Consider the following 25,330-nt stretch of genomic DNA (forward strand, 5'->3'; position numbering starts at 1 on the left):
AGGAGGGGTAAGGATGCGTGTTTTGGAGTAGGGTTGGCCTTATTGCAGCACATGCGGGTCCTCAGGTGAGTGGTCCCTGTCTCCAGCCAAGGGGCCCTGTTAGAGGAAGCCTCCCCTGAGCGTGCAGGAGGTGGGGGTGGAGGGTGGGTAGGCGGACTAGCCGAAGTGATTGGTTGGGGGCTAAATGTGGCCTGGAGGTTTTGCTGGGGAGCCCAGGTGCCCTCACATCTCCAATCTGCTGTCCGAACACACCTGTGCACACCTGGCTGAGGTATGCCCAGACCTGACCTCAGATCACATGCACAAAACAAGCACTTCCTGCTGGCTGGACCTCTTACATCCGAGCAGGTAACACTTCTGCCCCAATTCCTGGGCCATCATGGGTACCCTCTTCTGGGAGTGGCTACTGTGTGTCCCTGACCAGGGATGCTGATCTGCTCCTCCTGCATGGCTGTCTGCACCATTCCGTGTAGAATCAGAGCCAGGGGGGAGACTGACTTTAAAGGCCACCTTTGGGCATAGTAATCAGGTAAGGGTGTGCATGGGTCTTCTCTTCCTGGCTGGGGTCTGGCTGGACGCGGGGTAGTTTCCAGCCATGCCGGGGCGGGGTGGGTGGGGTGGCGAGCCCTGGGAGCGGAGCTGGCGGCGGACGGAGTCGGGTGCTGGCCAGCAAAGAGCAGCCCAGATGCCCATGCCCGTCGCTGGGCCTGCTGGGCTCTCCATCCTCCCGTCGGGCACAGTGTTCCCCTTCCCCTGCTGCCTGGCTGGCCTGTCTCCTGCCAGGTGGTAAGTTCTTCCTCCCCAGTGCCATCACCCCCAGCTCCAGTCTCTGTGCAGCCTCAGGGCTGAACCCAGGACCATCTCCTGGGCTCCCCCGCCTGCCCACCCTTGGTGAATGGCCTCAGTCCACCTGTGGTGACAGCTGAGCGTTCCCTCCGGAAGCTCCCAAACACTTCACCCCAGCATCCTCGCCAGGGTCGGTCCCGTGTCCCATTGGGATGTTCCATTGTCACTAAGCCCTGACTACATGCCTGCTGCATGCACTGCTGTGCGTCGTGCTGTATGCACAGGCATAACCCTGCCCCAGGACGCAGGAAGGGCAGCCGTACTGCGGGATATGGGGACACAGGCTGACCACAGGGTGGATGTCAGCTCTCCGCTCACCAGGCAAGGGCAGCCGGGTTTTCAGTTCTTGGGCCCTTTCTCACCCAGCCTGACCGTGACCCGGCTTTGTTCCCACCCCTTTTGTCCCTCCACTGGCCTCGCTCTTGTGAGCAGACAGGACAGTGTGGTCAGTGGTCACAGGCTGAGGCACACGGGCAATGGCGGACCTGCGTGCACCCATGCTGACCACACGGAACGGGCGTTGCACCGGGGCCTGTGTGGGGTGGGTTCACCTGCCCCCAGAGAGGCCGGGCCTCTGCTCCTGGCTCCGGAAGGTCACGTTGAGTCTGATGCGAGTGTCCGCGCTCCGCGGGCCTTGCTCCAGGCCGGTGTGTGCTGATGGCGTGATGCCTGGTGGGGCTTCCTGAGTCCCCCACAGGGGCTGAAAGTCGAGGTGCATACGGTGGCCCCCATGTTGACCTGACAGACCCCAATAAACCCTGCACCTCAGGACTCACTTCCTTGGGTGGCCACACCCGAGGGACCCCTGACCCTGCTCCTGACCTCTGCCCTCGACTGATTTTCATCTGCATCCTAAGCAACTCTGCCAGCTGTAAAGAGAGGGAGCTTGTTCACCCGCCCCTCCCAGCGCGCGGGGCTCTCGTGGGCAGGCCCCTCCCAGGACACGGAGCTCCCCTGGGCAGGCACCCGGGCGGGGCTCGGCGGACAGGACCTGTGCACACAGCCCTCGCTGCAGAGCGCCCCCGGCCCACCTGTTGGTCAGCGCTGACCCTGAGCACCTCAGAGCAGGACCTGAGCTAACAAACAGCAGCTCCTGGACAGGTCTGTGACCCTGGGCTTTACTCTGTGTGGCCTCCCTCCACTGGGTCTTCCAGAGGCTTCTACTGTACCTAGGGTAGCAGGCCCCTGTCTCCACCCAACACCCCTCCTCTCCCTGACTCCTGGAGTCCTCTTGTGAGGAGAGGGTGTTCTAGAAATTGTCTCCCACTCATGGGCCCGTGTGATTAGAAAACAAGCCAGAGCTGCAGCCCCATGTCCATCCTGACCCTCAGGCCCCACACCTGTTCCTTGCACCAGGCCAGTGCAGCAAGGCCCATTTTCTCAACGATGAGCCCCTAATGGGCGAGGATTGGCTGGCCCGGGCAGCCTGACCCAGCCAGCCAGGCCTCCCCAGGTGTGCCTGGGTTGAGGTCTACATAAACACCCCCTCCCGGCAGCAAGCGCACCTGCTGCTGTACCGGACGCCGTGTTCTCTGCTCCGTCAGTAGCCGCGGGGCTGGGCTGGTGGGAGGCAGTGAGGGGCCACGGCTTTGTGGGTGGCCGGTCTGAGTGGGGCTCTGTTGGACTTTCTGCAGGAGTTGCCAGGCTGCCACCTGCTAAGGAAGAGGATGTGTCACCCATACCTGCCGTTGGAACGTCTCCCCGGGCAGAGGTGAGGAAGTGAGAAAAAAGGCAGGGAGGGCCAGGCCAGGAGGGGTAAGTCAGGTAGGGAAATGGAAAGCTTCCAGCAGAGGCCCCGGGGCCAGGACCATCCCGCATGGCCTGCAGCAGCCAGCTCAGCAAGCGTGCTGTCACGGGAGTGGCTCCGAGCCCTTTCCTCCAGCCTGTAAGGTCCTTGCACATATCCAGGGGTTTCACCTGGGGAGGGTGGATAAGGTTCAGGAGCAGCTGGCCTGGGGGTCAGGTAATGTTTACTCCGAGGCACCTCCGCATGGTCCACCAGGTTTCCAATGCGGACGCTGCTCGTGGGGGGCTGCTGGCTGGTGAGAAAGTCCCCACCTCTGACCAACTTCAGGCTTGTTCATCCGTGTAGCAAGTGTCCTGATAGGGTTTTCACCTGTGTAACTGGCGGGTTCTTAAGTATCACCGTGAATGGTGACAGCAAAGGTCCTGAATCAGGATGGAAATACCCCACATGCACAGGTGTAAGAACCCGGGGAGGCCGTGTGCAGCCGGCACCCTTAGGGATGGGCTTCAGACTTGACCCCTCAATGTTCTGGTGTCCAGCCAGCACTTTAGAATTTCTGGGGGCCCAATGCTGACTCTAGGGGTTCCGCAATCTGGCTTCTGTCTGCCTTTAGCGAGACCCGCACTTCCAGGGTCCTACAGAGCAGGGCCTGTGTGACTGTTCTGTGGTTTCTGTAACAAAGGACCGCAAGCTGGGTGGTTTAAAGCAACAGGAATTCATTCTTCCCCAGTCCTGGAGACCAGACATCTGAGATCAAGGTGTTGCAGGGCTGAGGTCCCTGCAGAGGCTCCAGGATAGGGTTCTTCCTGCCTTTTCCAGCTTCTGGGGGCTCCAGGCATCTGTCCCATCTTTGCCTTCATCTTCATGTGGCTTCTCCTCTGTGTATAACTTCTCTCGGTTTAACTTTTTCCTGAGAGTGGCATTATTTCATTCTTCTACATGCCTGAGTCATGTTCCATCACGTACATGTATCACTTCTTGATCCATTCATCTGTCTATGGATATTTTGTTGGACTCCATGTCTTGGCTATTATAAATGGTGCTGCCGTGCACTGTTGGGTGCGTTTTGTTTTCAGATTCTGGTTTTCTCCACACGCACTCTGAGGGGTGGGACTATTGATTCACGTGGTAGGTCTCTTTTTAGCTTTTAAAGGCAATTCCATAATGTTCTGTATTGTAGCCAGTTCATATGGTAGCCCGAGTTTTACCTTTTAAAGTAACTTCCCTATGGTATTCTATAATGGCTTTTACAAATTTACATCACACCAGCAGTATAAGAGTATTCTCTTTTCTCCAAGATTTCTGCAGCATTTATTGTTTTTAGAATTTCTGATGATGGGCATCCTGTCTCGGGCAAGGTGACACCTCTGCAGTCGTGATGTTGAACATCTTTTCATGTGCATTTACTTATTTATTTTATTGGCTGTGTTGGGTCTTTTTTGCTGTGCGTGGGCTTCCTTTTAGTTGCAGTGAGTGGGGGCTACTCTTCGTTGTGGTGCACGGGCTCCTCATTGCCATGGCTTCTCTTGTTGCGGAGCGCAGGCTCTAGGTGCGTGGGCTTCAGTAGTTGCAGCACATGGGCTCAATAGTTGTGGCTCACGGGCTCTAAAGTGCAGACTCAATAGTTGTGGCACATGGGCTTAGTTGCTCCGCAGCATGTGGGGTCTTCCTGGAGCAGGGATTGAACTCGTGTCCCCTGCATTGGCAGGTGGATTCTTAACCACTGTGCCACCTAGGAAGCCCCTCATGTGCTTTTTTTTTGAAACTGCATGAGTAAAATTTAGCTGTTGACATTGGCTTCTCGAAAGTCTACCCTGTTCTGAATTTTTTTGCGATTATCTACCCCAGATCATTTATTAAGGGCAGGGGTCATTTACAGACCTGCAGTCTTTGTGAATATTAAGTGCCCATAGGTGCTGGTTTTAAAGTTGCTGTTATGGAAAATGTCCACAAGAGGGCAGGATTTCCCATGCCCAACTCTGGTTACTATGGTAACCAGAGCCTTAATTGAAGTCATGTTTCTGCGTTGTATATTAGAGACGAGTGTGCCAGAAAAAATACCCCAAAACTTGTCTCATTACTTTTTGTTTTTAATTTAATTTTTATTTTTTATTGAAGTTAAGCTGAGTTACAATGCTGTGGTTGTAGGTGTACAGAATCTTGTTCAGTTATACATATACATATGTCTATTTGTCTGTGGTTTCTTTTCAGATATGTTATTATAGAGTGTATAGTACACCTCCCTTGCTATACAGTAGGTCCTTGTTGATTATCTATTTTATATGTATTTATGTGATTAAGTTCATCCCAACCTTCTAATTTATCCCTTACACCCTCTTTCCCCTTTGGTAACCATATGCTTGTTTTCTAAGGCTGTGCGTCTGTTTCATTTTTGTAAATTAGTTCATTGGTATCAATTTTTATGTTCCACCTGTAAGTGATATCATATGATATTTCTCTACTGTTTCTGACTTCACGTAGTATGATGATATGATGATCTCTAGGCTCATCTAAGGTGCTGCAAATGACATTGTTTCATTCTTTTTTCATGGCTAATATTCTATTGTGTACATGTACCAGTTCTTGTTTGTCCATTCATTTGTTGATGGCCGTATTGGTTGCTTCCATGGCTTGGCTATTGTAAATCTTGCTGCAGTAGATGTTTGGGTGCCTGTGTCTTCTTTTTTTTTAAATAAATAAATAAATTTATTTTTATTTATTTATTGGCTGCATTGGGTCTTCGTTGCTGCACTTGGGCTTTCTCTAGTTGCTGCAAGTGTGGGCTCCTCATTGTAGTGGCTTCTCTTGTTGTGGAGCACAGGCTCTAGGTGCTTGGGCTTCAAGAGTTGTGGCACATGGGATCAATAGTTGTGGCTCATGGGCTCTAGAGCACAGGCTCATTAGTTGTGGTGAATGGGCTTAGTTGATCCGTGGCATGTGAAATCTTCCCAGAGTAGGGCTCAAACCCATGTCCCCTGCATTGTCAGGTGGATTCTTAACCAGTATACCACCTAGGAAGTCCCTGCCTGTGTCTTTTTGATTCTGGTCTTCTCAGGTTATAGGTCCAGTAGTGGGTCAGCCCGAATATATGGTAGCTCAATTTTTGCCTTTTAAAGGCACCTGCATTCTGTTTTCATTAGTGGCTTTTAAGAATTTACATCCTGATCTCTGCACTCGGCCACCACCCCTGTCTTGAATCACAGTGTGTGCGCAGTGCTTGGGAACACGGCCTCTGGAGCTGAAGTGTCCTGTGCAGCCAGTTTGCACAGGAAACTCAGGTCTGAAGGGCTGGGTATAAGGCCTCTACATTTGGCACCCTAAGAGCAAGTGAAACTAGAGGAAGCACAAAGGAAAAGGAAAAAAATGGGAGGGAAGATGGTGGTGAAGTAGAAGGATGTGGAGTGCATCTCTCTCCACAGATGCATCAGGAATACATCAAAAGAAGCAATAATTCCTGCAGAAAAGCAGCTGAATGCTAGCAGAGAGCCTTGGACACCAGAAAGGACTACAAAGATCCAGGTATAACTGGGCATCTGCAGATAAACAATAAAGGAAACCCTCACTGAGGCAGACCCAAGAGCTCCAAGGTAGCCTCAGGACCAGACTCCGGTGGTTGGACCACATGCAGAAGTGGGGACAAAGCCAAAGCTGAACACCAGGGACAGGGGGACTAAGGAAGAGGTTCTAAGATCTTTCCATCAGATATACAAGCTGCAGACTAAAACAACGTGATCAGCTAGGTAGACCCTATGTGTTTGGAATATCTAAGTAGGCAATGAATGTTCCCACAAATGAAAAAGGTCTAGCTGTGGCAGCTGTGGACTTTGGGAGCAAGCACACACAGGAATTGGGCCAGATGAGAGCTCAAGTGCACGCTAAAGGACCCACAGAAGGTCCAGAGTCCAACCCAGAGGCAGAAGAGGGCCTCCTGGGGAGGTGAAGGTGGCCTGAGGCTCAAGGTGTGTACAAGGACAGTTACAGCTGAGATCTCAAGGAAACAGAATTATTACTATTAATTACATAGATTTGACCCATTCTGTTGTCACTTCTGGCTTTTTTAAAATTACAATCTTAGTCCTAAGGGATCTTCATGTTTTATAACATAGCTTTTAGAGTTTATTTTTAACTTTTCATTTTTATCCTTTTTATGTATTTCTCTCTCTAGTTAGCTTTTCTGTAGAGCTGAGTTTATCTCCCCTATCTTATTTTCTCCTTTATCTTTAATACATTTCTATTTTTTTCTTTTCCTTTTTGTATTTCCAGGTATACTATGCTTTTCTGTTGCTCTGTGTTTTATCCCTTTTTATTTTATTTTGTTTAGTTTATCTTATTATACTTTTAATCGATATTATTGGTCTGCTCTGTTTCCTTGCTTTATTCTTGAGACGACACACTGCATTAGTTTTTGTTTTTAGGTTTTGTCTTTATCTTGGTTCTAATGTTAATTGTTTGATTTCGTTTTGAGGCTCTTCAGTCTATCTGGTCGTTCTCTTGCTCTATGTTATATTTGGTCCTTGTTTCTATTTGGTCCCTGTTATATTTTGTCCTTGTTTTCACAATTCCTCTGTTCTTTTTTTTTTTTTTTTTTTTTTTTTTTACCATGGTTGTCAGTTTGTTTTGTTTCTTTGCATCAGTCTTTAGTTGGCACTGTGCTTAGGTTATGTTTTTTACTGGTTTTGAATTTTGCTGGTCTTAAATTTTCTGATTGTGTTCTGGGGTTCTTCTGTCTGGTTGTTCTAGTGCTTTATGTTTTATTGGGTTCTTTTTTTTTGTTTTTCTTATGCATATACATGTTTCCTTGATTCAGTATTTGTTTGTTTGACTTAACCTTTTACCATTATTCTGGGGCTTGGATAGTCCTTTTTAATCCTCTTTATTGCCGTGATGAGCGACCTGTGGAGTCTGGATTCCTCAAGCAGAAGTCAAGTCTGAGGCTCTGGGGAGGGAGCACTGAGTTCAGGATGCTAGAGCACTAGGAAGTCCTCAGCCACAGGGAATATTAATTGAGAGAACTCTCTTGGAGGCTTCTATCAGAGTCTAAGACCTGGCTTCACCCCTGCCTGCAATTGCCAGTGCTGGATACGTCGCACCAAATTACAAACAAGACAGGAACACAAACCCATCCATCAGCACACAGACTACCTAAAGCCATACTAAGCTCACAGATACCCTAAAACACACCACCTGACATGGCCCTGCTCATCAGAGGGAAAAGACTCTGATCCACACACCAGAAAGCAGGCACCAGACCCTCCCATCAGGAAGCCTACTCAATACACTGGACCAACCCCACCACAGGGGACAGAGAAAAGAAAGAAGAGCAATTACTACTAGGCAGCATAGGGAAAGGAGCCATCAAATACTATAAATTAGACAAAATGAGAAAACAAACACCTTGCAGGCAAAGAAGCAAGATAAAACCCCACAAGACCAAATAAATGAAGAAGAAATAGGCAAATTGCCTGAAAAAGAATTCAGAGTAATGATAGTAAAGATGATCCAAAATCTTGAAAACAGCATAGAGAAAATACAAGAAACATTTAATAAGGACCTGGAAAAACTAAAGAGCAAAGAGACAGTAGTGAACAACACAGTAACTGAAATTAAAAATACTCTATATGGATTCAACAGCAGAATAACTGAAGCAGAAGAACGAGTAAGTGAGCTGGAAGATAGAATGGTGGAAATAACTGCCACAGAGCAGGAAAAAAGAAAAAAAATAAAAATAATGGAAAACAGTCTTAGAGACCTCAGGGACAACATTAAGCACACCAACATTCAAATCATAGGCATCCCAGAAGAAGGAGAAAAGAAAGGTTCAGAGAAAATATTTAAAGAGGTTATAGTAGAAAACTTCCCCAACATGGGAAAGGAAATAATCAAGTCCAAGAAGCACAGAGAGTCCCATACAGAATAAACCCAAGGAGAAACACACCAAGACACATATTAATCAAACTAAAAAAAATTAAACACAAAGAAAAAATATTAAAAGCAACAAGAGAAAAGCAACAAATAACATATAAAGGAAAACCCATAAGGATAACAGCTGTTCTTTCTGCAGAAACTCTGCAGGCCAGAAGGGAGTGGCAGGACATGCTTAAAGTCTTGAGAGAGAAAAACCTACAGCCAAGAATACTCTACCCAGCAAGAATCTTATTCAGATTTGACAGAGAAATCAAAAGCTTTCCAGACAAGCAAAAGTTAAGAGAATTCAGCACCACCAAACCAGCCTTACAACAACTGCTAAAGGAACTTCTCTAGGGAGGAAACACAAGAGAAGGAAAAGACCTACAAAAACAAAGCCAAAACAATTAAGAAAATGATAATAGGAACATACATTTCAATAATCACCTTAAATGTAAGTGGATTAAATTCTCCAACCAAAAGACACAGACTGGCTGAGTGGATACAAAAACAAGACCCTTATATATGCTGTCTACAACAAACCCATTTCAGACCTAGGGATACATACAGACTGAAAGTAAGGGGATGGAAAAAGATATTCCATGCAGGTGGAAGTCAAAAGAAAGCCAGAGTAGCAATACTCATATCAGACAAATTAGACTTTAAAGACTATTACAAGAGACAAGGAAGGACACTACATAATGATTAAGAGATCAATCCAAGAAGAAAATAAAACAATGGTAAATATCTATGCACCCAACATAGGAGCACTGCAATACATAAGGCAAATGCTAACAGCCGTAAAAGGGGACATTGACAGTAACACAATAATAGTGGGAGACTTTAACATCCCACTTACACCAATGGATAGCTCATCCAAACAGAAAATAAATAATGAAACACAAACTTTAAATGACACATTAGACCATCTCAACTTAATTGATATTTATAGGACATTCCATTCAAAAATTACAGAATACACTTTCTTAAGTGCACATGGAATATTCTCCAGGATAGGTCACATCTTGGGTCACAAATCAAGTCTTACAAACACATGGAGGCTAAACAATACACTATTAAACAACCAAAAAATCACTGAAGAAATCAAAGTGGAAACCAGAAAATACTTAGAAACAAATGACAATGAAAACATGACCCAAAACCTATGAGATGCAGCAAAAGCAGTTCTAAGAGGGAAGTTTATAGCAATACAGTCCTACCTCAAGAAACAAGAAAAGCCTTGAATAAACAACCTAACCTTACACCTAAAACAATTAGAGAAAGAAGAACTAAAAAACCCCAAAGTGAGCAGAAGGAAAGAAATCCTAAAGATCAGATCAGAAATACATGAAAAAGAAATCAAGGAAACAATAGAAAAGATCAATAAAACTAAAAGCTGGTTCTTTGAGAAGATAAACAAAATTGATAAACCATTAACCAGACTAATAAGGAAAAAAAGAAGATGCAAATCAACATAATTAGAACTGAAAAAGGAGAAGTAACAACTGACACAACAGAAATACAAAAGATCATGAGAGACTACTACAAGCAACTATATGCCAATAAATTGGATAACCTGGAATAAACAGACAAATTCTTAGAAAAGTACAATTTTCCAAGACTGAACCAGGAAGAAATAGCAAACATGAGCAGACCAATCACAAACCCTGAAATTGAGAGTGTTATTAAAAATCTCCCAACAAACAAAAGCCCAGGGCCAGATGGCTTCACAGGCAAATTCTATCAAACATTTAGAGAAGAGCTGACACCTATGCTTCTCAAACTCTTCCAAAATATAGCAGAAGGAGGAACACTTCCAAACTTGTTCTACGAGGCCACCACCACCCTGATACCGAAACCAGACAAAGATGTCACAAAAAGAAAAAATTACAGGCCAATATCACTGACGAATATAGATGCAGAAATCCTCAACAAAATACTAGCAAACAGAATCCAACAGCACATTAAAAGGATCATACACCATGATCAAGTGGGCTTTATCCCTGGAATGCAAGGATTCTTCAATATATGCAAATCAATCAATGTGATACATCACATTAACAAATTGAAGGATAAAAACCACGATAATTCAATATATGCAGAAAAAGATTTTGACAAAATTCAACATCCATTTATGATAAAAACTCTCCAGAAGCTGGGCATAGAAGGAAATTACCTCAACATAATAAAAGCCACATATGACAAAGCGGCAGCCAACATGATTCTAAATGGTGAATAACTGAAAGCATTCCCTCTAAGAACAGGAACAAGACGAGGGTGCCCACTCACACCACTATTATTCAATATAGTTTTGGAAGTTTTAACCACCACAGTCAGAGAAGAAAAAGGAATAAAAGGAATCCAAATTGGAAAAGAAGAAATGAAATTGTCACTCTTTGCAGATGACATGATATTATATATAGAAAACCCTAAAGATGCTAGCACAAAATTGCTAGCACTAATCAATGAATTTAGTAAAGTAGCAGCATACAAAATTAATGCACAAAAATCTCTTGCATTCCTATATACTAACAATGAAGGATCAGAAAGAGAAATAAAGGAAACACTCCCATTTACCATTGCAACAAAAAGAATAAAATACCTAGGAATAAACCTGCCTAAGGTGGCAAAAGACCTGTATGCAGAAAGCTATAAGACACTGATGAAAGAAATCAAAGATGATATAAATAGATGGAGGGACATACCATGTTCTTGGATTGGAAGAATCAACATTGTGTGAATGATTATCCTACCCAAAACAATTTACAGATTCAGTGCAATCCCTATCAAATTACCAATGGCATTTTTCACAGAACTAGAACAAGACATCTTATGATTTGTATGGAAATACAAAAGACTGCAAACAGCCAAAGCAATCTTGAGAAGGAAAGCTGGAGCTGGAGGAATCAGGCTCCCTGACTACAAACTATAATACAAGGCTACAGTGATCAAGACAGTATGGTACTGGCACAAAAACAGAAATGTAGATCAATGGAACAGAATAGAGAGCCCAGAGATAAACCCATGCACATATTGGCACCTTATCTTTGACAAAGGAGGTAAGAATATACAATGGAAAAAAGACAGCCTCTTCAATAAGTGGTGCTGAGAAAATTAGACAGCTACATGTAAAAGAATGAAATTAGAACACTCCCTAATGCCATACACAGAAATAAACTCAAAATGGATTAAAAAGCTAAGTGTAAGGGCAGACACTATAGAACTCTTAGAGGAAAACATAGGCAGAACACTCTATGACATACATCAAAGCCAGATCCTTTTTGACCCACCTCCTAGAATAATGGAAATAAAAACAAAAATAAACCAAGGGACCTAATGAAACTTAAAAGCTTTTGCACAGCAAATGAAACCATAAGACAAGAAGACAACCATCAGAATGGAAGAAAATATTTGCCAATGAAACAACTGACAAAGGATTAATCTCCAAAATATACAAGCAGCTTGTGCAGCTCAATATCAAAAAAGCAAATAACCCCATCCAAAAATGGGTGGAAGACCTAAATAGCCAGTTCTCCAAAGAAGACATGAAGGTGGCTAACAAAGACATGAAAAGATGCTCAACATCACTAATCATTAGAGAAATGCAAGTCAAAGCCACAATGAGGTATCACCTCACACCGGTCAGAATGGCCATCACCAAAAAAGCTAGAAACAATAAATGCTGGAGAGGGTGTGGAGAAAAGGGAACCCTCCTGCACTGTTGGTGGGGATGTAAATTGGTACAGGCACTATGGAAAACAGTATGGAGGTTCCTTAAAAAACTAAAAATAGAACTACCATATGACCCAGCAATCCCACTCCTGGGCATATACCCTGAGAAAACCATAATCCAAAAAGAAACATGTACCACAATGTTCATTGCAGCACTGTTGACAATAGCCAGGACATGGAAGCAACCTAAATGCCCAGCAACAGATGAATGGATAAAGAACATGTGGCACATAGATACAATGTGTTTGTGTTTGTGTATAGCCAAGGGTGGAGTAGGAGCTGGTTGTCCTACTCCAGAGGGGTCAAAATGTTGACTGAAAGCAGGCTGGTGCTTCCTGGATACATTTATCTCCATTATTTTCTTTAAAATAAGATTTAATTTTTTTAGAGCAGTTTTAGGTTTATAGCGTAATTGTTGGGGGAGGGGGAAGGGCAGCGGTATCCCATGTACCTACTGACTCCCACACATGCACAGCCTCCCCCATTATCAGTGCCCTCGGACGGCACATCTCTTACAGCTGATGAACCGTCATGACACAGTGCAATCACCTCAAGTCCATAGCTTCCCTTAGGGTTCAGTCTTGTTGGACGTTTCACGGGGTTTTACAAATGTATGACAGTTGTCCAGTTTTACGGAATCATAAGGGGTATTTCCCTGTCCTAAAAATCCTCTGAAGTCACCGGTTCATCCATCTCCCTCTTCCCAAACTCCACACAATCACTGATCTTTTTATTGGCTCCATAGTTTTGTGTTTTCCAGAATATCACAAAGTTAAAAGCATACAATATGAAGCTTTTCAGATTGGCTTCTTTTACTTAGTAATATGCATGCCTCTTCCATGTCTTCATTCTTTTATTGCCAAATAATATTCTATTGTTTGGATACATCATAGTTTGTTTATCTGTTCACTTACTGCAGCACATCTTGGTGGCTTCCAAGTTTTGTCAACCATGAATAAGGCTGATATAAACGTTTGTGTGCACGCTGTCATGTGGACCTGTGTTTTCTATGACTTTGGGTAAATACCAAGGTATATGATTGCTGGATCATATGGTAAGAGCATGTTTACTTTCATAGAAACTGCAGAAATGTTTCCCAAAGAGGATGCACTGTTTTGCATTACAACCAGCAATGCATGAGTTCCTTTCCTCCGACAGCCTTGCCAGCATGTAGTGTGGTCTGTGTTCCAGATTGTGGCTGTTTGAATACTTGCATACAGTTATCACATCGTGGTTTTACTGTGCGTTTCCCTGATCACGTGTGAAGCCGGGCTGCTTCTCATGTGCTCATTTACCATCTGTTTGTCTCCACTGGGGAAGTTTCTGTTCAGGTCTTTGGCCCATTTTTCAGCCAGGTTTTCCGTTTTCATATCGCTGAGTTTCAAGTGTTCTTTGTATAACTGGGTAGCACTACTTTACCAGTTGAACCCATTACAAACAATGTATCCTAGTCTGTGGCTTGTATTCTCATTGTCTGGCTGTTGCATTCCACAGAGCAGAAGTTTCTACACTTAATAGGATCTAGGTCATCAATGATTTATTTTGTGGATCGTGCTCTTGGTATTGTGTCTAAAAAGTCTTTGTTCATTCTATCCAAAATCATCTAGTTTTTCTCCTGTGGTATCTCATAGGAGTTTTAGAATTCTGAATTTTACATTCAGCTCTGTGAACCATTTTCAGTAAAGTTCTGCGAAGACTATAAGGTCTTTGCCAAGATTCACATTTTTGCATGTGGATGTCCAGCTGTTCCATTTGCTAAAAAGCCCCATTAATGTTCAGAATGGCACAGACAGGAGTAACCTCTTCCAGATTCTGCTTTAATCTTGGGAAAACCAAGGTGTACATTTTGGCAGAGAGCAAGGATTATACCAGGGTTGTGGGCTAAGCAGAGGGCGAGCCCAAATACGTAACAGAAATCCCAATATCAAAAGAAGGAAAGCAGTAATGTTACGTGCTCATCATTTGTGTCTTAGGAGGGGCCGTCCACAAGCTTGACGGGGGCTCAGGATTTAGCATCCGGGATGAAGTCATCACCAGTGGGAAGGTCTTGAGTTGCAGGGGTGTCATCTGGGATGTGGACTGGAGAACCTCCGCGTGAGTTCCTGCTGCAGTGGATGTGGGTCTCAGCATTTGCCACGGTGTGTGAAGCAGTGTCTTTGTGGCAGAGTGGGCTTCCGGTTATAATTGGATGAACGCAGCTAGGCCATTACCAATTACATCAGCAATCAGCAGGCTGGTGTGCTTGGCCAGTCTCTTTGCTCTGGTTGTGGACATACAGGGTCCCGTATCAAATGAGCCACCTGCCCTGCAGGACAGGTTATGGCTAATGCTTCCAGGAGACTATGTGTCCTAGATGCGGTGTCCAACCCTTTTGGTGTGGGGGAAAGACAGTAAAATACATCAAAAAATAAATAAATCCATGGGGAGAGGGAGAGAAGCATTCAGGGGGTTACGTGCCAGACTGGAATTCGGAAAGGAGTTATTGGAGAAGACGTGTGTCTAGGACCTATCAGGGACATGATGGTCCTACTGAGCGATACTCCAAGGCCCTACACTGTGTGTACTGAAAATGAAACGTGTGGTTTACTATTAGTAACGTCTATAACTCCAAAGGAAATACGTAGTGCCCTAGTAGGGCATTGTAGGTCTTAGTGTACACGGAAATATGTGTCATTTTGATTTACATTTCGGGTATCTGTGAACAAGAGATTCCCAGATACTTTTACACTGAAGGGGACAATTTTTGGACAATGGCCCAACAGTTTATTATAAATGTGAAGATGGGGTTCCTTGTTGTCCAGGGTGTCCACTGCTCAGCCCCCTGCACCCACCCTGTCCCTGGGAATAACCTCGTGCTCCTGAGTCCAGAGCACTCTTTGGTGTCCTGATTACACCCCGCAGCCCAGCCCCTTCTGTCTCCCTGCAGGGCTCACACTGATTTCCCTTCACGGTGTCTCTCACACAGTAATGCATGGTCCTGTCCACGGTGCTGAGGCTGTCCCTTTGCAGATACAGTGTGTTCTTGGCACCGTCTCTGGAGGTCACGAGTCGGTCCTTCACAGAGGCTGCATAGGTAGTGCTACCACTACCAGTACTAATGGATGAGATGCGTGCCTGCCCCTTCCCTGGTGCCTGGCAGACGGACCCGGCTCATCCAGGAGCTACTGAAGGTGGCTCCAGGGGCTGCTCAGGAGCGTCTCAGCGGCCCCCCAGGCTGCACCAAGCCTCCCCCAGACTCCCCCAGCAGCACCTCACACGGGACACCTGCACACACAGAGACATCCTGGTCGGGAGACGGTCACATATCCACCGATTCCCTCACGCACATCCACTCACATCCTCAGCATCTCTTGCTCTCCACAAATGACCTTGGAACATAACAGCAAGGACAACCCAGCTCAGCACAAACTCCATGGTGAACTGTCTGCACTCAGTTCTCACGCAGCCGATGCCGAGGCAGGGCCATCACAGAGAGGCGTGGCGTCCTCCGAAGGACGACCTGGGCTCAAAGACGCTCCAGCGGGCCCTTCCTTGGACGGAAGGACACGTGATGTCCCACCCAACCTTACGTCTCTCTCATCACTCAGGGTCAGAGCTGCATCGGGGCCGACGTCACTCTCAGCATCACACACACACTTTCCTAAAAACAAATTCTGTGCAATCGGAGCCCATGTGTGATGTCTGCTTTCTAGGTGACCTGCGATACCTGAACAACATCGTAGCACAGCTGTGGATAATGTGAACCTGCTTCTTGTGTCACATATAAAATATGGAATAACAATGGCAGTGGTCCGCTTGACGTGTCCGCCTGCCTGGGCTCTGCTTTCCAGTTATTTAGTCAAACGCGAATCCAGGCGTTACCCTGGAGGTATTGTGCAGGCGTTGTTACATTCTACCATCTTTCTACTCTAAGGTAGGAAGATTGTCCCAGATAACCTGGATGGGCTTGATTCCATCACAGCAGACCTGAAGAAGACGAAATTCCACAGTGGACAGCAGCTTCATCTGACTCGAGATTTCCAGCCTGGCCCTCCTGACGTCTGGCCCCGTGAGGACTGCAGGTCTCCCGCCGCCCCCACAGTCTCCGTCCTCCAGAGCTCCCAGCACAGCGGGGTGTCCATCAGGCTCTTCTCGAAGCCCCAGGTCAGGGTGCTGACCCCACAGTAGTCTGATCAGCACGCGTTCAAACTCCACTTCCCACCGTGTCTAAACAAACACCACTCCTTTGAGTACTTGTGTCCACTTACCTTCCCTGGCGAGCGCATGCGCAGCAGACAGCAGGCACGTCCGGGTCCACAGCGAGTCCGAAAGTCCCATCACACCTTCCCAGGTGCCTGCAGGAGCCACAGCCTGGGCCACACCTGAGCTCCAGGTAAAGGGTCTGCCCCTGGGGTTTAGACCACAGAAAGGACGTGGCCCCTTTTCAGAGAGCGGAAGGAGGAAGGGTTTGGGGACAGAGAGATGAAGGAGAAAGAAAACTGATTCACAGAAGAAGAGACAACCTGATCGGTGTTCATTGTTCAGCGTTGAGTCTGGGCGAGAGGAGGGTTAGATTTAAAATCCATCAGCTTCTCTCAGGGACTGGTTCAGGGTTAGACTGTCTGGCTGGGACCAGGACAGCAAAGACTGTCCTTGTCTAGGATTTCTATTGAGGGCTCTTCTTCCAGTCTGATAGGAAGCCAGCAACCAGGTTCCTTAGGCTTCCTCACAGCCCTGCTCCTGGTGGCCATCGGCAGTCATTTCTGGCTCTGTAAGTGGCACTCTGCACTGGTGCATGTGAGACTGTATGCTTGTGTTATAGCAGAAGTTTCTAATCAGAAATCTATAGCTGGCAAGGAATTATGAATGTAGAGAGGGTCTACGAGAAATGGTGAGACGCAGATTGAAGCACAGGCTCTGGCAGGAAACCTCCACCTTCCTCTGCACCTGCTTGTGGGGCTGGTCTTTGTGCTCAGTGGGTCCTGAGCATCCCCTGGTGGCCTCAGCCCTGCCTGGTGGTCCTCGTGAAACCTGCAGCCCAGCCCCTCCTGTCTCCCTGCAGGGAAGTTCCTGTCTGGGCTCACCTGGACCTCCCCTCCCCATGTCCCTCGAGCAGTCGGCAGCCGTGCCCTCGGTGGTCACAGAGCTCAGCTGCAGGGAGAACTGGTTCCTGGAGGTGTCTCTGGAGTTGGGGAGTTAACTCCTAGGGGCTGGGGCTGGGGCTGGGGCTGGGTCGTCATTCTAGCATATGGCTGACGACCGGTGCAGCCCCTTCCCCGAGGGCTGGTGGGTCCCAGCTCCAGCAATAACCGCTGGTTAGGATGAGGACTCCAGAGACAGCCCAGCTGAGAGAGAGGGTCTGCAAGGTTCTGTGCTGGGCCGGACTCCTGCACCTGGGACAGGACTCCGGGGACAAGGAGAATCCGTCCCTGTCAGTCACCTTCGGCCACAACCACCCCCACAGACCCATGTCAGACTCCCGAGACCCTCACCTTGGGGAGGTGTCACCAGGCAGAGGAGAAGAGCCAACCGTCTCATCTTCTGCTGCACCAGGGCTCTGCCTTCCCCAGAGACCTCAGCCCTGTCTGCGGAGGGAGCTGTGAGCTCCCACAGCCCAGCGCTGGGTTTCATCCTAGAGCTTGAAGGGGAATTTTCATACTGGAAGCCTTGTGCTTAGAAGTGGGGAGAGACCGAAGAACTCCTTTTCTATTGTTATTTCTGATGATTGTTGACCTGCATATACTCATTCTCCCCACTTTCTGAGAACTCAGATTGTTTTCTATCCGTAATGGCCCTTTTCTCCTTTCTTTGCAGTTAATTTTTACAGGGGTTAAGTGGAAGAAATAGTCCTACTCTATTTTCGGATGTTTGAGAGCTGACACAAAGTTCATTCCCCTCTTCTTCCTCTGCCCACTGCTGGGAAACCTGGTAAGAAGCACAGACAGCTTCTCCCTCCTTCGATGCAGGTGGGAGATCAAAACCACATGAGCCCCGTCTGTGAGCGCAGCACGCGTCCCTCCCACACGCCGGAACCACAGTAAAAACCCTCATCTGTCTCCATTGCTGCTGCTATCAAACCATTTCCGATGTGCTTGAGAGGCCTGCCCTGCTCTCAGGAGACACCTCAATCATGGAGGTGATACATTTTTCAAATTCCTTTCTTGTGTACCTGTGGCATCTTCAGACGGAACGTGTCTCTCAAGCTTTGGTGGGGGTGGGGGTCCCTATGGACGGCCTTGGTGCCCACGATGAATACTGCTGGTGCTGTGAGTGTGGTGTCAAGGCAGTAACCGCCACTGCCACCGCCACCAGCACCAGCACCAGCACCGCCACCAGCACCACCACCGCCGGCACCGCCACCACGACCACCAGCACCAGCACCACCACCGCCACCAGGGCTTGCTTCTCTCGCCCTGGGTGTGTGATGCTGAGGCGGCCCGGTACCCACCGCGCACTTTACGGTGCTGCTTGCTGGCAGCTTGTGCTCGGAGCTGTGCGTGTAGTGCTGCTTCGGTGACGGCATGGATTTAGCGGACTTGCTTCAGAAGTTGTGGTAATTAATCGGTATGTACGGACAGGAGTTAGCAACGGTGAGGGACTCCCTGCCTTCCGTGCCTGGGACAGTGTTTTCCTCCGATGGCCGCCAGCATATCTTCCTAGTTCAGGTTTTAGAGTGACGCATAGAATCATGAGGCAGAGCTGGGCTGGGGCACACTGCTCTCAGGGGAGGAAGCCCCAGACCCTGGCAGGGAACAGCCTTGTGTTGGCAGCGCCGACCTCCCTCTGGAGGTCCCGAGATCTCCTGGGAGGTCCTGATTGTTACCTGCAGGCCACACGCCTCCCCCTGTGAGGAGGTTTGGGTCTGGCTCACCGTGCCCTTGGACGGCAGCATCTTGGGCACAGTCGTACGTGCCTGCATGCCTGGCCTTGGCACTGCACAGCGGTGACAGCACCTGGAGATGCTGACGCAGGACTGGAGGCCAGGCAGTCCTGAGGGTGCCCCTGAGCCCAGACCACACTGACTGCTCCAGTCCCTTCCCTGGGTGCATGCGGAGCCACCACAGGAAAGATTCTGAAACTGGGAACACATAGGTGACACAGGTGAGGCTGAGCCTCTCCAAGGAGACTGCCTCTTCCTCACACCTTTGTACAATGTGGTTCTCAGCCTGGGTACCTGGGAAGAGAGAAAACTCCTGAGTCACACAGACACGTGGCCTCATCCCATCATCCCATTTCTGAAAGAAAAGTCTGATTCTCTTCAAGTGGTTTACGATATGCAGTTGAGTCAGACTTCTCATCATGATGTGTAGGCAGACAGAAGGGCTTGTGGCCTCTGGATTCTGAAGGGGGAATTAGTGCACGTGCGTAGAACTGTGCCTATGAAACTGGGCCTGAGGAAAGCATTTCATGCTGTAGAAAGTACTTTAATGGAAGGCATAGTATGAAAAAACAAGTTAGAGTCCATGGTCAGCTGACAGGCACCAAAGATTGTGAAATATAACTTTACAGTAAAATGAAAATGGACCCAGATAGAAGATGGGAGAAGAAGAAAGAAATGGAAGGCAAACAGGTAACAGCCATGTGTGTAAGCATAATTCAGTGGTGACTGGAGGAAAGGAGTACATTGTCTTGTAAGGGTATACATTAAAAGAGTAGAATTAACATTCAGAAGGTCCGTGGGAATTCGTTTGAGAGAGCAGAGCTGTGGGCACTTAGAGTGAAGCTCTGGGCCTGCACAGAACCAGGGGGTGAGGGAAACATCATTAGATGTGTATGGGCCCATTGTCCTCATCCTCCGCTCTGTGAAGACCCTCACGTGGACGTGGACGCGCGTGTAGCTCTCTCGCTCTCAGAGGGAGACGTATCCAGGGTGTAGGTCCGTCCGGGACGAGCGGGCGCATGAGGACGGGGAGGGACTTGGAGCAGCAGGCAGAGGGCACGGGGTACACGTCCTGCCCTGGGAGCTCATCCCCGAGCACAGTCAGTTTAAGTGACGGGACTGTTTGTGAATGAAGAGGGAAATATTCAGTTTGGAGGTCAGTGAATTGTTTTCTTCTGCTCATGATCTGGTACTGGATTTTTTTCCTCCCCTCAAAACAAGCACAAAATTTCACAAGAGTGAAATATTTGTGTTCTTACCTTGGGCACAGTGGAGAGACGGGATCAGCACACGCATAGGAGGAACCTGCCGCCGTCCAGGAAAGAACCACAGAAAAGGACTAGAGGAACACCCCCTGCGGCTCTCACGTGGTCAGGAGCCGTGTCTCTCCTCACCCGCGGGGGCAAGGAAAATAAAATGTGACAATGAAGGCAGCATCAGAGCACTGGGGAAAGATGACTCCTGCCCTACACGCTGACCCAGAAAGCCCTCAAGTCCACGGTAGCACTCGTGGGCGCAGCCTCCCGCTCTCCCACTGCAGCCCTGGCTGAGCTCACATCCAGGCCCACCCACTGCCACGCCCTGGGACTGTTACCTAATCCCATTAGGAGGCCCACCCAGCAACCCCTTTTTCTCTGCCACTGTCTCCTTGGTCGGACGTGGCCACAGCAGAGGGTGTAGACCGGGCTCCTCTGGTTTCCTGCTCTTAACTGTTCTCATTGGCAGATGTCCGTGAGCAGGGCCCCAAGGCTGGCAGACGACCAGGTCCCCCTGAGGGCAGCCCTCCGGCTGCTTGGGCTCTGGGCGGTGCTGGCTCCAGCCCTGTGCTCTCAAGGCCGTCCCTCATGGCGCTACATCTCTTCGGAGGTGGTGATACCCAGGAAGGAGCTGCACCGAGGCAAAGGCGTTCGGGTGCCAGGCTGGCTCTCCTACAGCCTGTGCTTCGGGGGCCAGAGGCACGTTATCCACATGCGGTGCAAGAAGTTATTTTGGCCCGGACACCTGCTGCTGCTGACTCAGGATGAACAAGAGGCCTTGCAGGTGGACTAGCCCTTCGTCCCTTCAGACTCTTACTACCTCGGCTACCTGGAGGAGATTCCTTTCTCCATGGTCGCTGTGGACACGTGCGATGGGGGTCTCGAAGGTATTATGAAGTTGGATGACCTTGCCTACGAAATCAAACCCCTCAAGTATTCGGAAAGGTTTGAACATGTGGTTTCTCAGATAGTGGCAGACACCGGTGCAACAGGACCTGCGTATGGACCGGGACACAAGGAGGATAGGCACCCACTGTTCCCTGAAGCAGACGTCAGCGTAGCCCCCAGGGTGGGTGCTAGGGTGTTTGCCGCACATCAGGGATTTATGAAAGGATTTGGTCAATATTCTAATTCAGTGTATCGTGTGTACAAAAATGTAACTGTGTGGCAAACCTAGTACATATCGTTAATTTAATGGACTCCATGTACCAAGGCCTTGCTGTAAGGTTCTATCTCATTGCAGTCCTTCTATATAATGAAGGAGACCCAACTGTCATGAATGAGTATAGAGTACCAGATGGTGCATATGCTCGTTATTGTAACAGGAACTTGAGACTAGCTATAAATCCCACTTCAACCTTCATCATAACTCGTGAGGGATCACCACAAGGTCTCTTCCAGCCAGAGATGCATACTTTATGTGAGCCAAGAAGTCTAGTCTTCGTTGGTTATCTAGGCAGACATAATTTCCTGTTAGCTGTTGTAACAACGCAAGTCTCTGGGAGAAGTTTTGGTCTGTGGTGTGACAAGGATGAGTGCTACTGCGTGAGAAGGAGCGCCTGCCTTATGGCAACATACCGCGCTATGACAGATGCCTTCAGTAACTGTTCCATTGCGCACCTGCGGAACATCGTAGAATGTTGGGCCATTGTATCTTTAACACAACGGTGCGCTTTTTGTATGAAAGCATGACAAGAATGCGTTGTGGAAACTATCGAGTGGAGGGTTTGGAGCAATGTGACTGTGGCTCCTTCAAGCAGTGTTATAGCAACAAATGCTGTAAACAAGACTGTAAGTTTGAGGAAGGATCTACTTGCAATGAAGGACTATGCTGCACAAACTGTACCTACTCTGAACCTGGAACACTCTGCAGACCAATTAAAAATAGATGTGATCTTCCCGAGTACTGTTTTGGAAAAACTTATCAATGCCCGGAAGATTTTCATTTGCAGGATGGGACGCCCTGTACTGAAGAAAGCTACTGCTATCACGGAAACTGCACTGACCGCACTCTGCACTGCAGAGAAATCTCTGGAACGCCGTCTATAAATGCTGATGGTGTCTGCTATACAATAAACAAAAGAGGCAGTCGGTTTGGACACTGTTCAAGATTTGAGGAAAAATTCGAATATCATGCTTGTAAAGACACAGATATGAAGTGTGGAAGGCTGCAGTGTAGCAATGTCACTCATGTTCCCCGGTTGCAGGAGCGTGTTTCGTTCCATCAGTCAGAGATCTCAGGGGTCTGGTGTTGGGGAGTAGACAGACACTATTCCCCAGAAACAGGTGATGTTGGTCATGTGAGAAATGGTACCCCCTGTGCTCCTGGGAAGTTCTGCAACAATAACATCTGCAGTGCTAGTATAGAGGCAATAGTTTATGACTGTCTCCCTACGAAATGCAGTCGTAGAGGAATTTGCAACAACAGAAGGAACTGCCTTTGCCATGTAGGCTGGGAGCCTCCACTGTGCTTAAATAGAGCTGCTGGAGGGAGCATTGACAGCGGACCCAGTTCCAGAAGAGTTTGCTCCATTAAAACAAGTGTAGAATCAGTCGTATATTTGAGAGTAGTCTTTGGTCGCATTTATGCCTTCATAGCTGCACTCCTCTTTGGTTTGGCCTCCAGTGTTAAAAGTGTCAAGACTTCCAGAGTTCAGGAAGGCACAGTAGGTAATTAGTGAATTATAAAGCAGATTCCCGACCCCTGTACAACCATTGGTAATACAGACGTAATATCAATGTATGTGATGAAATCAGCAACGAGAGGGCAGAGCTGAAGGTCATGTTCCAGAAGTCTGCAGGGGATGATGGGGGACTTCCACACACCAGGGGCGGTCGAGGGGCGTGGACGGTCTCACGTCCGGTCTCCTTGATAGGGTGCCAATCAGTGCTCTGAAATAAACCTTGAAAAACCGCTTGCTGGTGTCCTCTAATATGTTGTAAACTCTAAGGGAGCAAGCTGAGCCTGAAACTTTGGCCAGGAGAGAGGACCTGAGTCAGCAGCTGGATCTTGACCTGAGTTCACAGGTCCCAGTAATGATGAACGTTTTCATGGGCTTCTTCAGGGGCAGATTCAAGACATTTCTCCAAATTAGTGCTCTTGAGCACTGGGTTTTTCCTATTCTATGTCATCTCTCCTTCTCTAAACCCAAAGTGGGTTCAGGGCAATAGAGGGCTCGTGCCACCAGCACTGGCTCTCTCCTCCTGGGCTGGCTGCGGTCTGCGGGGTGAGCGTGACGCGGGCTCAGTTCCCGCTGCTCCCAGTGAATGTGAGGTTCTTGCCTCATCGCAAAAGCGTCCGTGGACGAAGCAGGGAGGTTAGGAGAGTACAGTGAGAAGGTGTTTCAGCAAGAACATGCTCTCAGCGGGAGAGCAGGTGGGCGGACGAGGAGCTGCTGTGCTGGGTCTCTGGCGAGCTGGCTGTGAGAGGCACCGATGAAGGGGGCACTAGTCCCTGCGGGAGGAGGAGTTTGCAGTCGTATCCTCTGATTTTCCTTCCAGCTCCAGCTCCCCACGGGAAGGAGGGATTTTTGTCCGTATTTAGCTCAGGTCAGAAGGGTCCTGGCGTCGGTGCACGCTGGGCACTGCTTGTCTGGGAGGCTGATGTCATTGTAACGAGACCATGATGAGCAGCAGGTTACGTGCAGATGCAGGCCGGGCTCCGGTGGGGCCGCTCGCTGACCATCCCCTTGCCCACCCCCCGTCCTAGGCCCACCCCCGTCCGTGTTTACCCCGTCCCTGTCCGGCTCCCTGAGGTCTTGTCCCGCAGGAAACCTTCCTCTCTCGGCTCCAGGCGCCCACACTTGCCCCCCGCAACCCCATCACCGTGCAGTTCAATGTGCGGGTTTCTTGCGGGGTGAAGACGAGCGTGAACGCCCCCCTCGGGTGTTCTCAGCCGTGTATACGGGGCTTCCCTTCCTCTCCTGCCTGGGGTCTGGCGGGACACCGGGTGGTTTCCAGCCATGCTGGGGCGGGGGGCGGGGTGGGGGCAGAACCAGGGGGGAGCAGGGTTCGGGTGCTGGGGGCAGAACCGGGTTCTGGGGCGCTGGGGGCGGGGCGGGGCGGGGCGGGGCGGGGCGAGGCTCTGCTGCTGCGGGCGGAGCCGGGTAGCAGCCGGCAAAGAGCAGCCCAGATACGCTCGCCGCCTGCTGTTCTCTCCGTCCTCCCATCGGGCACGGTGTCCACCTCCCCCTGCTGCCTTTCTCCTGTTGGGTGGTAAGTTCTTGGTCCCAACCGCGATCACCCCCAGCTCCAGGGCCTCTGTGCAGCCTCAGGGCTGACCCGGGACCATCTCCTGGGCTCTTGTGGCTGCCACACCTGCCCACCCTTGGTCAGTGTCCTCAGTCCCCTTGTGCAGACAGGCGAGTGTTACTTCCAGAAGCTCCCAAACGCTTCATCCAGGCATGACCCTGCCCCAGGACCCAGGAAAGGAAGGCCTACGGTGGGATGCGTGGAGGTGTGACTGACAAGAGGGTGGACGTCGTCAGCTCACCAGGCAAGGGCAGCCGCGTTCTTGCTCCTTGGACCCTTTCTCAGCTGACTGTGACCCGGCTTTGTCCCCAGGCCCCCACTGTCCCTCCACTGGCCTCGCTCTTGTGAGCAGACAGGACAGTGTGGTCAGTGGTCACAGGCTGAGGCACACGGGCAATGGCGGACCTGCGTGCACCCATGCTGACCACACGGAACGGGCATTGCACCGGGGCCTGTGTGGGGTGGGTTCACCTGCCCCCAGAGAGGCCGGGCCTCTGCTCCTGGCTCCGGAAGGTCACGTTGAGTCTGATGCGAGTGTCCGTGCTCTGCGGGCTTTGCTCCAGGCTGGTGTGTGCTGACGGCGTGATGCCTGGTGGGGCTTCCTGAGTCCCCCACAGGGGCTGAAAGTCGAGGTGCATACGGTGGCCCCCATGTTGACCTGACAGACCCCAATAAACCCTGCACCTCAGGACTCACTTCCTTGGGTGGCCACACCCGAGGGACCCCTGACCCTGC

At 49.0% G+C, this 25,330-nt stretch overlaps 1 protein-coding gene and 1 long non-coding RNA gene across 2 annotated transcripts; both read left to right on the plus strand.

Annotated features, from left to right (window-relative positions):
• Window positions 1-1,402: 1,402 nt before the first annotated feature.
• LOC130842892 (uncharacterized) lies at window positions 1,403-16,180 on the plus strand. Its single transcript, XR_009050625.1, has 3 exons — window positions 1,403-1,947; window positions 2,481-2,557; window positions 16,143-16,180. It is a non-coding gene; the product is annotated as an uncharacterized LOC130842892 (long non-coding RNA).
• A 31-nt stretch (window positions 16,181-16,211) lies between these two features.
• Window positions 16,212-23,254, plus strand: LOC130842890 (disintegrin and metalloproteinase domain-containing protein 21-like). The gene is given in 4 exon segments (XM_057719432.1): window positions 16,212-16,601; window positions 18,023-21,501; window positions 21,504-21,989; window positions 21,992-23,254. Coding segments are annotated over 3 exon segments (2,205 nt in total). The 5' UTR covers window positions 16,212-16,601; window positions 18,023-20,813; the 3' UTR covers window positions 23,023-23,254.
• The last annotated feature ends 2,076 nt before the right edge of the window (window positions 23,255-25,330 follow it).

The sequence above is a fragment of the Hippopotamus amphibius genome, unplaced genomic scaffold, assembly GCF_030028045.1.
Source record: "Hippopotamus amphibius kiboko isolate mHipAmp2 unplaced genomic scaffold, mHipAmp2.hap2 H_1, whole genome shotgun sequence".
Classification (NCBI taxonomy): domain Eukaryota; kingdom Metazoa; phylum Chordata; class Mammalia; order Artiodactyla; family Hippopotamidae; genus Hippopotamus; species Hippopotamus amphibius.